General features: G+C 36.8%; 1 protein-coding gene across 2 annotated transcripts in view; it reads left to right on the top strand.

Annotated features, from left to right (window-relative positions):
* LOC149788560 (sentrin-specific protease 8-like) overlaps positions 1 to 11,521 on the top strand; it is a 59,565-nt gene extending 48,044 nt beyond the window's left edge. The window contains exons 6-7 of one of the 2 annotated variants that reach the window (XR_016424168.1): positions 2,091 to 9,471; positions 9,513 to 11,521. Coding sequence is in view for 1 of the 2 variants with exons in the window: in XM_089974596.1 (XP_089830722.1) it covers positions 2,091 to 2,260 (170 nt within the window). In the remaining variant the exon portion in view is untranslated. Of the gene's footprint in view, positions 1 to 2,090 lie in introns of both variants that reach the window. The other variant, XM_089974596.1, reaches the window with a different exon arrangement.
* Positions 11,522 to 15,591: the final 4,070 nt, after the last annotated feature.

The following is a 15,591-nucleotide window of genomic DNA, read 5'->3' as shown; positions in this document are numbered from 1 at the left end:
TCTGCTTTGCTTGCCAAGAACTGCCTCCACTCGTTGTCATTCAGTTCTTTGTGTTGAAACCTCTCTCTACATTGGAACCTTCACTTTAGAGCCATCTACAGGACCTAGTGAGGACTCATGAATTGATACCTAAAATGAACTATGCCCATGTGAAGAGGAAGAATTCATCTCTTTGAAAGAGGGAAAGGTCAACATACCAGCTAATGCTATATCATCCTGGAAAAGATTTGGTTATTGGCACTGCCTTCCCATGTTACCTGGCTGCTTCTGATTGCACTGCAGCTGCATGAAAAAAATATTTTCTGGACAGCTGCTTCAAGGCATAAGGAGTCACTACTGTAGGTGAGTTACATGTCAGAGTTGAAGCTGCTTCACATATATGAGGAGACCGTACATGGGTCTTCTCATTGGTAAGGGAATATGTGCACGAGTGTGTGTGCGATTTAGATTTTTAATGTAGCTTTAACAATTTTTCAGTCATAACACTATGATGTCTCCAGAATGGTAGTTTATAGTGATGTCTAGCACTGGGGCATCATGGCACAGACATGTAAAATACAAGGCTGTAGAGAGTGAGTTTGGCCCCGCCCCACACCGCTTTTGTCAGCCCTGGTCCCACCCAGTCACATTATCCTGACACTAGGCTGACCAGTCTTAATACTAACTTCTTATTGCTGAGTGCCAAGCGATGCAGCTGCTAGTATGATTTTTAAGTCTTTGGTTATGACTTGGCCTGGGTTTGAACCTGTAACTTCCTTCATCAAGAACAGATGTTCTAAACATTTAAGCGAATGGAGCAGTAGGTAAGGGAGTGTAATTACCTCTTTCTTATTGTCCTTATAAGTTATTATCTGGGTAATATATTTAAAGAAGAAATACATTTTTAGAGCCAAATATGTATCTCAATAATAATTATCCTGTTTTAATGTGGGGATGCACCCACCCAACCTGCTTGCAGTTACATCAAATTGGTAGAGCATGCATTCTGCTTCAGTAGCAACTGATGTATGGATGGGATTTTGCTCCAATCCATCCATCCAAGTGATGAAAACGTGGGACACTGGCAGTTACCAGATTTTGCTGTACAGGCCATTTGCTTGTTTTTCTAATACCCATTTATGTAGTAACAAACTGTAAGATATGAACAAAAAACTTAAGTATCCACAAGATAAAAATACTCCTGAAAAGTTGGAGAAATCCTTGAAAAATAACTCTTTATGGTTGTCTAATATATATATATTTAATTTATAATATATGCTTGTCCTTTATCCATGATTAAGGGAAGAGTAGTATGGCTTACCTTTTATCACTTTTTTTAATTGTGTCATAGATCAAGTGAAAGTAGTATGTAAGAATCAAGTCAACAAAATATTCATTTCTCTTTTAAGTTCACCTTGTGGAATCACTTTTAACTGTGTTCAGATGTAATTTGAGGGGACTCGTTTAAATTATTCATTGGAATTACAAAGTGCTCATTGACTCTTTGGACTAAAATGCTATTATGGTTTTATTGTGAATTCATTCAGAGACATTTTGGAATATATATGTGGTACATCAAGACTATTGGTACATCAACCTAGTAGTACATCAGCACATTCAGAGCTTGGAAATTATATGGAATTTTCTATACTGTTTGGCTTCTGATAGAACATATAGGATTGTTTGGGATTTAATTAACAATACTGTAAGTTCCTTTTGAATTTTGACTTTATATTCTTGAGAAATAAATTATTTGTTGAATTTCACAAAACTTGCAGGTTTTGCTTCTTTCTATTACATAGTTTAAGGCTATGGAATTGTAATACCTTGTATGCCATGTCCTATCCTGTACAGTTCCATAACATCCAGTGGGAATTTCATTTATGCTTATTAACAGGACTTCATATATAATAATGATGAGACTTTACATCGTAAAGACCCATGTCAATTATTTTCTGACATTTGATAATGTTATTCTGTTTCATACGCTTTGCGTAAATGTTTATAACCATATTTATAGTGACATCTTTGTTGCATGGATGTAGCTTTGGTTTGGACATTATTTAACTCATTATCTATTTACCTTGTCCATTCAGTTGATCTCTTTATAGGTTATGATTGTGGAGTGTTTGTGATAGCCACTGCAGAACATCTTTGTAAAGAACTATGTGAGGGATACAACATTTCCTTAATGGACATGGTCAATCCATCCTCAGTCTCCAAGAAAAGACAGCAAATAAAGGAACTTATTCACCATACCGCCAGAGAATATGGAAGCTGATGGCCCTGTTCATGATTTTACAGGAGTAATTGCCATGTCTTCAAACGAAGCCTTATCTAAATGACTTCAGAATCAGTCTACAGTGACAGGAGGCTTGCAGAGTAATATATACACATATATATTAAGTGAAGCATACAGCCAAAACTGTTTATTACTCAGGCATCAAAGCAGTGTACTAAATAGAATATATCATTATCAGTATATAGTTGTAACTTTACCAGACCATTATGAACAGTTTGTGGCCATTTATTATTTTCAAAAAGATATAATTATTAAGCAGTATTATGAAGCAAACCTTAATTTACAGATTCAGTGCCATATTATATTTTCCTTTTATCTAGATGTGGTACAGAGACCTTGGGTGCACACATATATGTTGGTTATATGCTGTTAACTCATTATCTGTTGTCAGTTTGTACAGAGACTGAGGTTAATTTGTAATCTGTTGTCAGTTTGTACAAATTTGTGGTTAATTTGAAATCTGTTGTTAGTTTTGTGCAAACATTGCTGTTAATTTGTAATCTTTTGTCAGTTTGTACAAACATTGCTGTTAGTTTGTAATCTTTTGTCAGTTTATACAAACATTGCTGCACATTTGCATTTGTATAGTTGAGTTGAGTTGAAATTTGTTTTTGTTTATAAGCACATACATAGATTACAGATTAACATATTAACTGAATTTGAATTGTATTTTGGAAAAGAATGAAACTTAAAATACTAAAACACAGGTCATATTTCGGACAAAATATTTTCTGATTATTAATGTCTGTTAAGAGCTTCATAAATGGCATGGTGTGTAGTCCTTCAAGAGCCTCATAAATGGTATGGTGTGTAGTCCTTCAAGAGCCTCATAAATGGCATGGTGTGTAGTTCTTCAAGAGCCTCATAAATGATATGGTGTGTATACCTTCAAGAGCCTCATAAATGATATGGTGTGTAGTCCTTCAAGAGTTTCATACAGGATATGGTATAAAGTCTTTTCTGTACAGAATCAAGAGATGTTAATAAGCAGGTTTACCCACACTTGGACCAATTAAGGGTTTATGTTTTCTCCTGTCCTGGTTTATAATGACAAGGTCTAAAGAACATAGATGCAGATCTGCCTTGTACAGTCAACTCTTGTTACAGTAACATTCATTGCAAGTAAATCTTTAAGTTATCAGAGAAATTGGAAGGTAACAAATGTGCTCTTTGGTAAATTTGATCTTTATAACAGAATATTCCACTTATGGCTCTGGCTGCAATTTCCCAACAACAAACATTTTTAGTATATATTATTCTTTTCAATAATGTTGTCCTTGAGATTTTGCGTTTACTGGCAATATATCTGCTGATAGGATATAAAAAATTTTTTTTTAGAAATTTTACTTTTAAATTTGGGAAAATACAAGGTCATGAGGTTTAAAATACAATTAGGGCAACATTATGTTTTAAGTGCAGATTTATTTTAGGCACATTCTTTTCTTTTATATATGGGGGCCCCGAGTGGCCAAGTGGTCTAAAGCGTTCTCCATTATGGATCACTGCCATCTCACCTCTGCCTGCATGGTTTTGAGTCTCAGATTCATGCAATGTCAGTATGTGAGAAAGCTTGCCAGTAGCTTCTCATGGGTGGGAGGTTCTTTCTTTCTTTCTGGGGTTTTCCCAGGTTCTTCCTCCACCATTAATACTGGCCGCCATGTATAGCCTATCATGTGCTGAAAAATGGCGTTAAACACTACAATAACAGCAACAACAATTCTTTTGTATATGCTGTTTTGACCTTGATAAGACCAAGATAATAACCCCCTCTAAATTCTAGGCATGGTCTTTAAAAATTACAGGTTTGTTACTGGGGCGAGATGGTCATTGTAATGAGTACTGACTGTAAAGTAATATCTCAGTTAACTTTTATTCTGCAGCATTAGCAGAATCATGCAGTCTTTTCAGAGATTAGGAATGGCAGTGGCCTTGAGCAGTTTGAGCATTCAGGTTTAAAACTCCTGGCTACAAGGCCATGTAACTTTATTGTATGTCCCTGCATCCATCATCTTTCTTTTATCTATCCATCAACATAACAAAGCCATGTGACTTTATTGTATGGCCCTGCATCCATCATCAAACCTTTGACTGTCCATTAACATAACAAAGCCATGCAACTTTATTGTATGGCCCTACATCCATCATCAAACCTTTGACTGTCCATTAACATAGCAAAGCCATGTGACTTTATTTTATGACCCTGCAGCCATCATCAAACCTTTGACTGTCCATTAACATAGCAAAGCCATGTGACTTTATTTTATGACCCTGCAGCCATCATCAAACCTTTGACTGTCCATCAACATAACAAAGCCATGTGACTTTATTGTATGGCCCTGCATCCATCATCTTTCTTTTATCTATCCATCAACATAACAAAGCCATGTGACTTTATTGTATGGCCCTGCATCCATCATCAAACCTTTGACTGTCCATTAGCATAACAAAGCCATGTGACTTTATTGTATGGCCCTGCATCCATCATCAAACCTTTGACTGTCCATTAACATAATAAAGCCATGTGACTTTATTGTATGGCCCTGCATCCATCATCAAACCTTTGACTGTCCATTAACATAACAAAGCCATGCAACTTTATTGTATGGCCTGCACCCATCATCAAACCTTTGACTGTCCATTAACATAACAAAGCCATGCAACTTTATTGTATGGCCCTGCACCCATCATCAAACCTTTGACTGTCCATTAACATAACAAAGCCATGCAACTTTATTGTATGGCCCTGCACCCATCATCAAACCTTTGACTGTCCATTAACATAACAAAGCCATGTGACTTTATTGTATGGCCCTGCATCCATCATCAAACCTTTGACTGTTCATCAACATTTGCTTGTCACTACTCTGGAGGCCATGTTTCTGATCCAGTTTTTATCACACTTGCAATATAGTTTTATATAACCAAGCCTTGAAAAATGCCAATATGAGCAAAATACATACATAATATTGAGGTAATCTTGCAGCAGATTGGCTGAGATTGTTATAAGCTTTAATCATCTGGATTTCTCATGACTTTACAATTTGTATCTGATTGGCTGAGCTTGTTACCACCCTGGAAGGCAAATCCGATCTGACTTGGACTATGGACCTCGGCAGAGTTAAATAACGAGCAAGAGTCGAACATATTAATAAAGTCATGCTGCATCTGAGTTACTGAGCTTGTTCCACTTTTGAGACCACATTTCTGAGCCAGTATTGATCAAACTTGAAATTCTCTTTTATATTATAAAGTTCTTAGAGGAGATTAACAATGATTTAATTCATATTTATGATGTTTTGCATCCGCTAGGGTGAGCCTGTTACCACTGCAAAGGCCTTGTTTCAGGTCTGATTTTGATCACTTTTGAAATCTGACCTTATGTCATCATTATATTGGACAAATTCAGTGAAAAGCTAATTTCATACATATTAATGAGGTGATTGGGTATCTAAATGGCTCAGCTTGCTTTTGTCCAGGAGACCATGTCTCTGATTAAACTTGAAATTTGGGCATCAAGATTCTCAGTTAATTTTCCTTTTTAGCTACATTTGTTCATATTTATTGACCTGATCTTGCACAAGTTTGGCTGAACATGTTACCACTCTCATTTTAGTTCAGTTGTTTAGATCTTGGTCAATGCTGTTTGTTAAAGGACTGTTGTGTGAAATATAGATTAATGCTTGGATATTAGAGTGGGTACTTGGGAAAGCCTGCCAGTAGCTTCTCATGGGTCGGTGGTTCTTCCTCTACCAGTTGTACTGGCCACCATGTATAGCCTATCTTGTGCTGAAAAATGTCGTTAAACCATAGAACAACAACAATGCTTGGATATATTAAGTTTGTCTTCATCTTCTCTACTGTTTCTGTCCTTTATGTTTTGCTTTATCTAGTAGTTAACATGCTTGACTCATCTCCAAAGTGTAAATGTTAGATTCTCAACATTGGAACATTGGATCAGACTGTATTGTCAGGTGTTCTTAGGCAAGGCACTTTACTTGCCTTGGCATGATATAATCTTCAGAGTGTTGTTGTGTTGAAAAATATCACACCAAGCAAAACCATTAATGAATTTGTATTAAAGTAAAACTTGGTGGCTATGATATTATTCATGTCTGCTCATCCTAACTGCTGGGGCATATATAATTTATCCAAATCTTTGATGGAACATGAAGGATGAAGTCTTTCTTGAAGGATTTGGCTAAATATTTAAATTTAGCAAACTATATACGTTCACCATTCTTATATGATCAAATACCAAATAAGCTATTACAAGTTGTAAAAGATTTGCAGAGATAATAAAAAGCTGTATTTAAACCTTTATATGTCCAGTTAGAAAGTTTTGAGTTAATGGAATTTAAAATATACATTTTAAACCAGTTGGAATTATCCCAATCTTATAAGAATTATGGGATTCTTATCGTCAGACTTGACATTGGTATTCATAATGTTGATTTTGGCTCACCTTTGCTGTGAGTTCAAGTTTAACTGATTTGTCCCTGCAACTGTAAAGCATTTGTCCATCATGCATATGTCAACAGTTGCTTTTTGAAATTTCCTTAGAAACCACTGGATCAGTTTTTACCAACTTGGCAGAGAGCATCCCGGCATGATGGAGTTTTTAATTTGTATAAATGATGATAATTTTCCATCAAACCTGGCTGCTGTTACTAACAAGGAAAACTTATTTAAACATTTTCAAAAATGGCAGATTTGTTGGCCAGCTGCTTTAGCATTTGGTTATGAGGCAGATGTCAGCCAGGTGGATGTGCTGAGGCCCACAGCAGGTTGTTATGTTCACCATATAAAAGAGTAGATTGTAACGCTATTATTACAGTGTTTGCTCATGTAAACAGAGGGCACACAACACTTTACCATGAAGAGTATGCATTTCTAGTACCATTCATTTTGCATCAGACACAGTTCTTTGAACCATATGTCTTTTTCTTCTGAAATCTGCTGAATCATGAAGTTATCCCCCCCCCACCAAGTTACTGGTTATCATTATATGAATTGAGGCATTAAACTTTATATCAGTTTTACCACCAAAAATATTGTCTGAGTTCAACAGTCACGTGCTCACAAGGGCCATTCTAATTTCTTCCACGGCATATTTTCTGTATAAATGTCATATAATCAGCAGTCATCTGTGGTCAGTAGCCATGTTTCTTAGCCAAGTGGTGGTTTCACCCTGCCTTTTACAGTTGCTGGAGAGTATCAGCAGTAAGTGCTCTAAGTATGCAGATTAAACTTCTTTTGTTTGATGAGCAAAGCATGGTATAGTACCTGAATTGATGTTTAAATGTTTCATATTCAGTTGCACTTCATATCTAGTGAAATTCATAGCAATCAACATGTCGGCTTTGAAAGCAAGGCATTTTGTAACCTTACAGAAGGTATAATGCCTTGGTGAAATCCATTATGGTTTAGTAATCCAAGTCTCCCCTGACAATTTCAGCCCCATTTGTGATATTTGGACATTTATGTTGGGTGTAGGGTCAGAATTAATTGTCTATTGAAAACTTGGAATTCACCATGACCATATGCTGGTGGGATAGAGTAGCCACTTACTGGCAGGCCTGGAAAACGTTAGAAAACTTACATCAAGTCATATCTTCATGAAATGAATAGGAAAATGACTTAATTTTTTAGAAATTGTATTTTAATTGTTATATCAGTCTTTAATCTGCTTACAGATGAGACAGAACTTCAGCATTGATGAAATTTGACCTGGTACTTGCCATTTGCATCGCTAGACACATGACTGCACAACTCTAGCAACCTACATGTCCATGTAGTCATGCAGTATCAACAATAAACCCCTTTTCAATGGTATTATAACAAAAATTCAAAAATATTAAATGAAAGTCACATATTGTTTATAAAAGAATGAAAGACACATAATTCTCAATATATTCATTTTGAGAACAAAGACCAGAAAATTATCATTGTTGCAGCAACTAGGAGAAAGATTCACCATGATTGGAACACATGTCAATGATGATTTTGTTGTATCATTTGACTGCCATGATGATGTGTTCTCTGCAACATGAATATGGCTTTGCAGTTACAAATTCCATCTTTTTCATAGTCAGTTGACTCGGACCATACACCGCATCATACAAATATCAAAACTTGGATTTTCAGTTTAGGTTCTACTAGCCCCAGGATGTCTTTTCATTCACTATTCATCAAAGGTCGCAGACTAAATCCAACTCATTTGAACTTGGTGAGTTTGAGGAACAGCTTTGTATATATCAATAGTTTCAAGATTGAACATGTTGTCATAATTAACAAAATATCAGTCATATGTGTCATAATTATAGGTAGGCTTTCAATTACTGATAATGAGATAAAAATGTGTGTGTGTGTGTATGTGTGTGAGAGAGAGAGATAGAGAAATGAGTGCATGTACACAGTTGTAGTTTTCTTGATTCTTGCTAAATAGCTCAGCTAAATACATATATCTTGGTAGTATACAACTAATGCCAATAATAATACATGTGAAATGATAATATTACTAATAATAATGCTAATGCTATTTGGTTCATGGTACATATATATCTGTCTTGAACCGTGCTTGGGAACTGTGTCTGCCTTCAGATGTCACCTGTCTACAAAGGCCTCTTTTGCCTTTTCCCATGATTGGCTGCTGTAGACAGGTTTGACTATTTGTCATGTACAATATACATATAAATCCAGTTAAACTGCAAATTGCGCAGACCCAGATCTGGGTCTGTGATCTGCTGGAAAACTATATGAGAGCAGATCAGGGTCTGTGTTGTTTGCAGTTTTGCAACACCAAACAAGTGAGTATATATCAATTACCATCAGTATCACTTGAATGTGTACTAACTAGTAGAGTTTTTTTTTGTTGTTGTTTTGTTTAAAAGTCTTTACTCAGATTTTAAGACTGCAACTTTTGTCCAAGATCATAATGCATGGATTGTTGAAAGGGTATATTCTGAAATTTTGTATGGCTGAATTGTATTTACTTGTCTGTTGAAAATATATGAAATTTTACAACTATGTGTCATTTATGCTATTTGTAAATAGAATACTTAGTTAACATGTCAGTAACATAGTTATTTTATAAATGTGCCTTATACAAGGTTGTTGTATTCATTCTCAGAAAAAGTTTGCCTTGTACAGGTTGCTGTATTCATTCAGAGAAAAAGTTTGCCATGTACAAGGTTTCTGTATTCATTCTCAGAAAAAGTTTGCCTTGTACAAGGTTGCTGTATTCATTCAGAGAAAAATGTGCTGATCAATTATGCATTCATATGCCTTACCATGGTGTCATCCCAAGCCATAATAGATATTTTTGTGACATTTTCAGTGATTTTAAAAAAAATGATTTTAATGGTACTATTTATATTTACAAAAAGGACTTTTTTTATTACAGGAAAGTTGTGAATGACAAGTAATGAAAAACAGCATGTACTTATAAGATTAATAAATGCTAACTTTTGTTTTGTCAGCCTTTAATTTTAATAAGATATGTCAAAAACTTCGATACTGCTCCAAATCAGCCACTGTAAAAAAAAAATAGCTTGCAGTCCATATTACCTGTCATCCTGGCCACATCCATGGTTGTTTACATTTAGTTATTAATAGTTCTTTTTAGAGACTGTATTTTGAATTCAGTAAATTATTGTGAACAAATTCTTTTTAGCTCTTCTGGTCAAAGATAAGGAAATATTATGGGATTGCTGGCTGTCTGTCATCTGTTAACACAAATTTTTTAATGTTAATCCACTGAAACTATTCAGAGGATTCCTCTGAAAGTTTACACATACAGTCGTCACAGGTCTAGTTGGTTCTAAATGAAAATGGTGGTGCTCAGATATCCAGTATGGCTGCCATGGAAATAATTTTTAAAATCATCTTGCTACATCTCACGGAGGCTGGTCATTTAACTGAAGACTGTTCAGTTGAACATAAATAAAAATGTGCCAATCTTATGCCTGACATTGCTACAGCCATCTTGAAAATCTTGTTATCACAAACTCTCTAGAATGGAAAACAATATCAGCATGAGCTTTTCACCAAAAAACTTTTTATGATGTCTGGTTAAAATGGTTCAGATTTTACATCAATATGCCCACTGCAGCAATAATTTTCTGTAGTATTGTTATTGCTATTGAGCATTTCACTAAAAGGCTTATCATCATGTCTGGTTGGTCGAAAATGAAAATGGTGGCAATCTGATATCCAATATGGCCACATAGCAGCCATCATGAAAATCTTGTTATTGCTAGACTTTATGAATGGAAAATCAAATTAGCATAAGGTTTTCACCAAAAGATTCTTGTGATGTCTAGTTAAAACTATTGAAAATGGTGTTGGCCAGACATAAGCTTTGGGGCTTTACTAAAATACTTCTTATGATGTCTGGTTAGTTGTAATGAAAATGATTCCAATATGATATCCAATATGGCCACAATATTAGCCATCTTGAAAATCTTGTGATTTCTAGTCTTCATGAGTGTAAAGTCACACTCGAATGGGGTTTTCACCAAAATATCTCTAACAGTGAAAATGGTGTCATCTGGATGTAAGTAGTTTTTTACTAAATGACTTATGATGCCTAGTTGGTCCTAAATGAAACTGGTGCTAATCAAACATCCAATAATGTTACCACAGCAGCCATCTTAAAATCTTGTTACTGCTACTTCGGAAGAACAGAAAGTCTTATCAGTATGTAGTGTTTACCAGAAGACTTCTGGATCGTTCATTTTGGTTTTAGACAAAAAGCATGCCAATCAGATGTCCATGGTATCCAGTACTATGGCCATCTTGGAAGTCAGATCACTTCTAATAAATAAATAGAAAGTAAGATCAGTAGTGGGGTTTTGCCAGTAGGTTTATTTATAATTTCTAGTTGGTACAAAATGAATCTGATGTTGATATAATCTCCAGTATAGCCGGCCACAATGAATATATTGAAAATTTTGTCGTCAACTCTCTCCTGAATGGATGGTCATAGTCTTCTAATTATGTCCAGTTTGTCATAAAGAAAATGGTGCCAATCTTTCATCCAATATGGCCACCACAGTAGCCAACTTGAAAAATTTGTTGAACAAGATTATCAGAGATGGTTTCAACTCTTGACAGTTAAAAAGAAGACATGATCTCAAGTTGATTTCCTGGAAATTTCTTCAGACAATAGAATATCAGTTTCTTTTGAGACTCATTTGTTCTTTCTTTATTTTTTGTCTTAAATAAATTCATGTCTCTTGATGCTTGTTTCATTGTTTTCTGAGATTGCTGAAGGAAGATTTACATGGTATTCCCAAAATATATTTTCAGTAATTTTACCAGTAAGTTGGCCTTGTTTTATAATGATAGTTGACTTTGTTTTGTTTTCCTTTTTGAAGTGTATAAATTTATAAAATTTACTTTTTTTAAATGTTGAAGTATTATGGCCACAATTATTAGATATCTCAACACATTAAAGTATTCAAAATTTGAAAGTAAGGTAGGTAAAAAATAATAGGCATTTTAGAAGAAATGTGCCTCTTGTATAAGTTTATTGTCTACATAATATATCTTTAAAATAATCTGAAATATTATGCATGCAAACATTAATGAGGTTGTATATGTTATCAGAGTGTTATACATTTCATATCATAAAAATGTAACTTAATAATTTCAGCATATATCATCTTTGAGTGTAAATATATTTGTGTTCTATATATTATGAAATACTTCACATTGTTAAAATAACCAGCTCAGCTTGTAATTGAATCAATGCAGTATGATACATCAATTAACCCCTCGCAATTAGGTTTGACTGTCCTTCATTCTTTTGGAATGTATTCTTTGGAGTTTATCTTATTTCAGTTGAACTTTGTGTGACTTTTATCTGATTTCAGTTGAGGTTTGTGAGACTTTTATCTTATTTAAATTTGTTTGACTTTGATCCAGTTTCAGTTGAATTATTTTTTAGTTTATCCAATTTAAGAAAATCTACAGCTATTACTACCTGTTCATGAAATTGGTGATACAAAGGTTCCACAGAAAATCAATAGAAATGAGTCAACTTTGGCTCATAGATTAAATAAGACACATTTTTCAAGTTTCAATTTAGTGAACTTTTTATTATGATAAATACAGTAATTTAGGACTTATTCCTAGCTACATGTTATAATAAATCTATAAGAAAAGAAACTGAACTGGCATTCTGATTGGTCAATTCATTGTTACGATTTTTAGCACATTTTTAATATCCAACCAGCTTCAACATATTATGTCAACCCAGTGTGTTAATTGTAGTAGCACAGTACCCCTAACTATTGCTTAGATTACCTCTTTGGGATGGAACATATGTGATCTAAGCTCATTATTCCATTCTCTGTCAGACAGATGGTACTGGAAACCTAGACCAGAATATGCAGAACCAGACTGACTCCTATGTCTAGGCCCAGTTCTGGAAACCTAGACCAGAATATGCAGAGCCAGACTGACTCCCATGTCTAGGCCCAGTTCTGGAAACCTGGACCGAATATGCAGAGCCAGACTGACTCCCATGTCTAGGCCCAGTTCTGGAAACCTAGACCAGAATATGCAGAGCCAGACTGACTCCCATGTCTAGGCCCAGTTCTGGAAACCTAGACCAGAATATGCAGAGCCAGCCTGACTCCCATGTCTTGGCCCAGTTCTGGAAACCTAGACCAGAATATGCAGAACCAGTCTGATTCCCATGTCTAGGCCCAGTTCTGGAAACCTAGACCAGAATATGCAGAACCAGCCTGACTCCCATGTCTAGGACCAGTTCTGGAAACCTAGACCAGAATATGCAGAACCAGCCTGACTCCCATGTCTAGGCCCAGTTCTGGAAACCTAGACCAGAATATTTGTAGTGTGGTCAAAATGTTTTTTTGTGGACATTCTAATAAACTTTTCCTTATTCAGTAATCATCCCATGAAGTTTTGAAAGTTTTAGTGTTGTGTGGGAGCCTTTTATAAAATTCAGGAGTTTATTTATATTGCGCTGTGCTTTAGCATTGGTGCCCCATTAATGTTGTCCCATTCTGGTGATGGGGCAAGTAATTGCACCCTTCTTTTAGTTTGGAATTTTCTGTTTTAAGTACTTGAGACAGCCTTTCATCCTTCCTTTGAATCCCCTCTCATTTTGGGGCCGGTTGTTGAGGACTAAGAAATCTGGATAGTTCATAAGGCTGTAATCCTCCACCCCTACTTGTGTCTGAAGCCTTCAGGCCTAGAGGTCAGAAAATCTCCGGCCTGCAGTGGATATTTTGGACATCAACATGATCAGATCTTTTGTCGCTCCAGTGGCCTAGGGGTTGGAGCGGATGCTAGTGGTTGCGGGTTTGACCCCGGCCGAGTCTTAACAGAGACTTATAAAAATGGTACTAACAGCTACCTTGTAAGGCACTCAGCATTAAGAGGTTAGTGTTAGGCCTGGTCGGCCTTGTGTCGGGATAATGTGACGGTGAGACATCATGCTACGTGTCTGCAGCATGATGCCCCAGAGCTAGATATCAACTGTCACACTGTAGACATCCTAGCAATATGACTGAAACATTGTTAAAGCTACCTTAAAAATCCAAATCTCACACACACACACACACACACACAGATCTTCTCTGGAACCCCCATTCATTGATCGTATGTGAAATTTTCGAAAAGGTCTCCATGAGCTAAGGGATTGCCAGGCTACTTGAGGTGGTTTTTTCCCCCTAATCACTGTGATCACTAAATTTAGTGGCCAGATATAGAGCCCCCCAACCCGCCTGTGGCCATAGTCTCCTGCATGTCCTTTTTTCGGCATCATCCTTTGGTCTTTCCAGGAGGAAAATTTGTGTTCATGTGCACATTTGTGATTGTTGGAGGCTGTAGCGAGAATAACGAGGAATGTCTTGCTGTTTGCATGATACTGTCGCCGAAGATGTCCAGTCTTTGCAGGGTTGTTAATCTGGAGACTTATAAGGTCTTGCTGGAACACAGTAAGAACCTTCTAAAGGGACCGTTCCGGTGGTCTAATGGTTTGAGCATCTGCCTCGGAAGCGGGAGGTCGTGGGTTCAAACCCCGGCCGAAACATGCCAAAAACTTGTAAAAATGGTACCAACAGATGCCTCGCTAGACGCTCAGCATTAAGATGTTAGTGTTAGGACTGGTTGGCCTTGTGTCGGGATAATGTGACTGGGTGGGACATCATGCTACATGTCTGCAGCATGATGCCCCAGTGCTAGACATCACTATAAACTGCCACACTGCAGAGATTGTAGCGATATGACTGGATCTTTTTTATATAGCTACGTTAAAAATCCTAATCGTACACCTTCTAAAGGGTGCTCAACTAGAGGCAGAGATGCTTTTTGGAGGTTTTATTCTATCAGTGGCCTCTTAGGATTTGAATGACCAGCAACATCAATCTCTAACAGCTGCTTCTGGTCTGTTAAAGCAGATGAAAAAGCATGCTCATCTGGACCGCCCCATCGGCCTTTTCAAGTTTTCAAGGGGACACAGTTGCAGATCCCAGAAGCAACTTCAATTCAAACCTCAATTAACCCATCCCCTATGAGACAAGGCAACCAGAGAGGCCAAGGGAGAAGATCTTTGGCCCTGGTGACTCCAGTCCTTTAGTGTATTCCTCTTCCCAGTTTCCTCATGGTTTTCAGCTAGCCCGCTGTTCAGGTGTTTGGATAGGAATCACGGGGAATGTGTTGATCCATTTTAGTTTAAAGGAAGAATGTTGCTTTGTTTCTGGGAACGTCATTCTTTTTGGCAAAACCCCATCACCTTTCACCAAGGCTTGTTCATTAACGGGAATAGGTGCACACCCATCTACTGAAGGTTGCAGTAGAGGGTTTACAATAAGACCAGTCTCTGCATTTATGTTGCCAGATTGTCACGGTTAAAAGGGAGGTGATTATCATTGACCTTTCCACTTTAAACACCCCCAAGCAGGAACTATTTTCGATGGAGACTACTGTCTCAGGAATGGCATAAGGCTATACACTTCAAGGGATTAAACTTGTCAGCCCAAGGGGAATTCGGGTACAAATGGACAAGATTGACAGCGTTTTAAGCCCATTCCTCATTGATTCATGTCTGCGTTTCTCTGAAAGGAACGTTGAAGTCGCAGGTAGACCTGGCTCCCGTAGGAAATCATCACTTTCACCCGCTCCAGTTCCTCGCTCTTGCAAACTGAAGACCCACAAGGATTCCATATCTGCTTGGATCCCCCTGGTGTCCAGTGTTCATCACAAATAAGTAACTGGTCAAGTCGAGACCGGTTTCCGATCAGAGTCCCAATACATGCTCCTGAACTCCGCTCTCGTCT

This window comes from Sinohyriopsis cumingii, chromosome 11 (genome assembly GCF_028554795.1).
Source record: "Sinohyriopsis cumingii isolate HCF-2022 chromosome 11, ASM2855479v2, whole genome shotgun sequence".
NCBI classification, from domain to species: Eukaryota; Metazoa; Mollusca; class Bivalvia; order Unionida; family Unionidae; genus Sinohyriopsis; species Sinohyriopsis cumingii.
The sequence above is the reverse complement of the archived record's forward strand: the minus strand, read 5'-3'. Positions and strand labels throughout refer to the sequence as shown.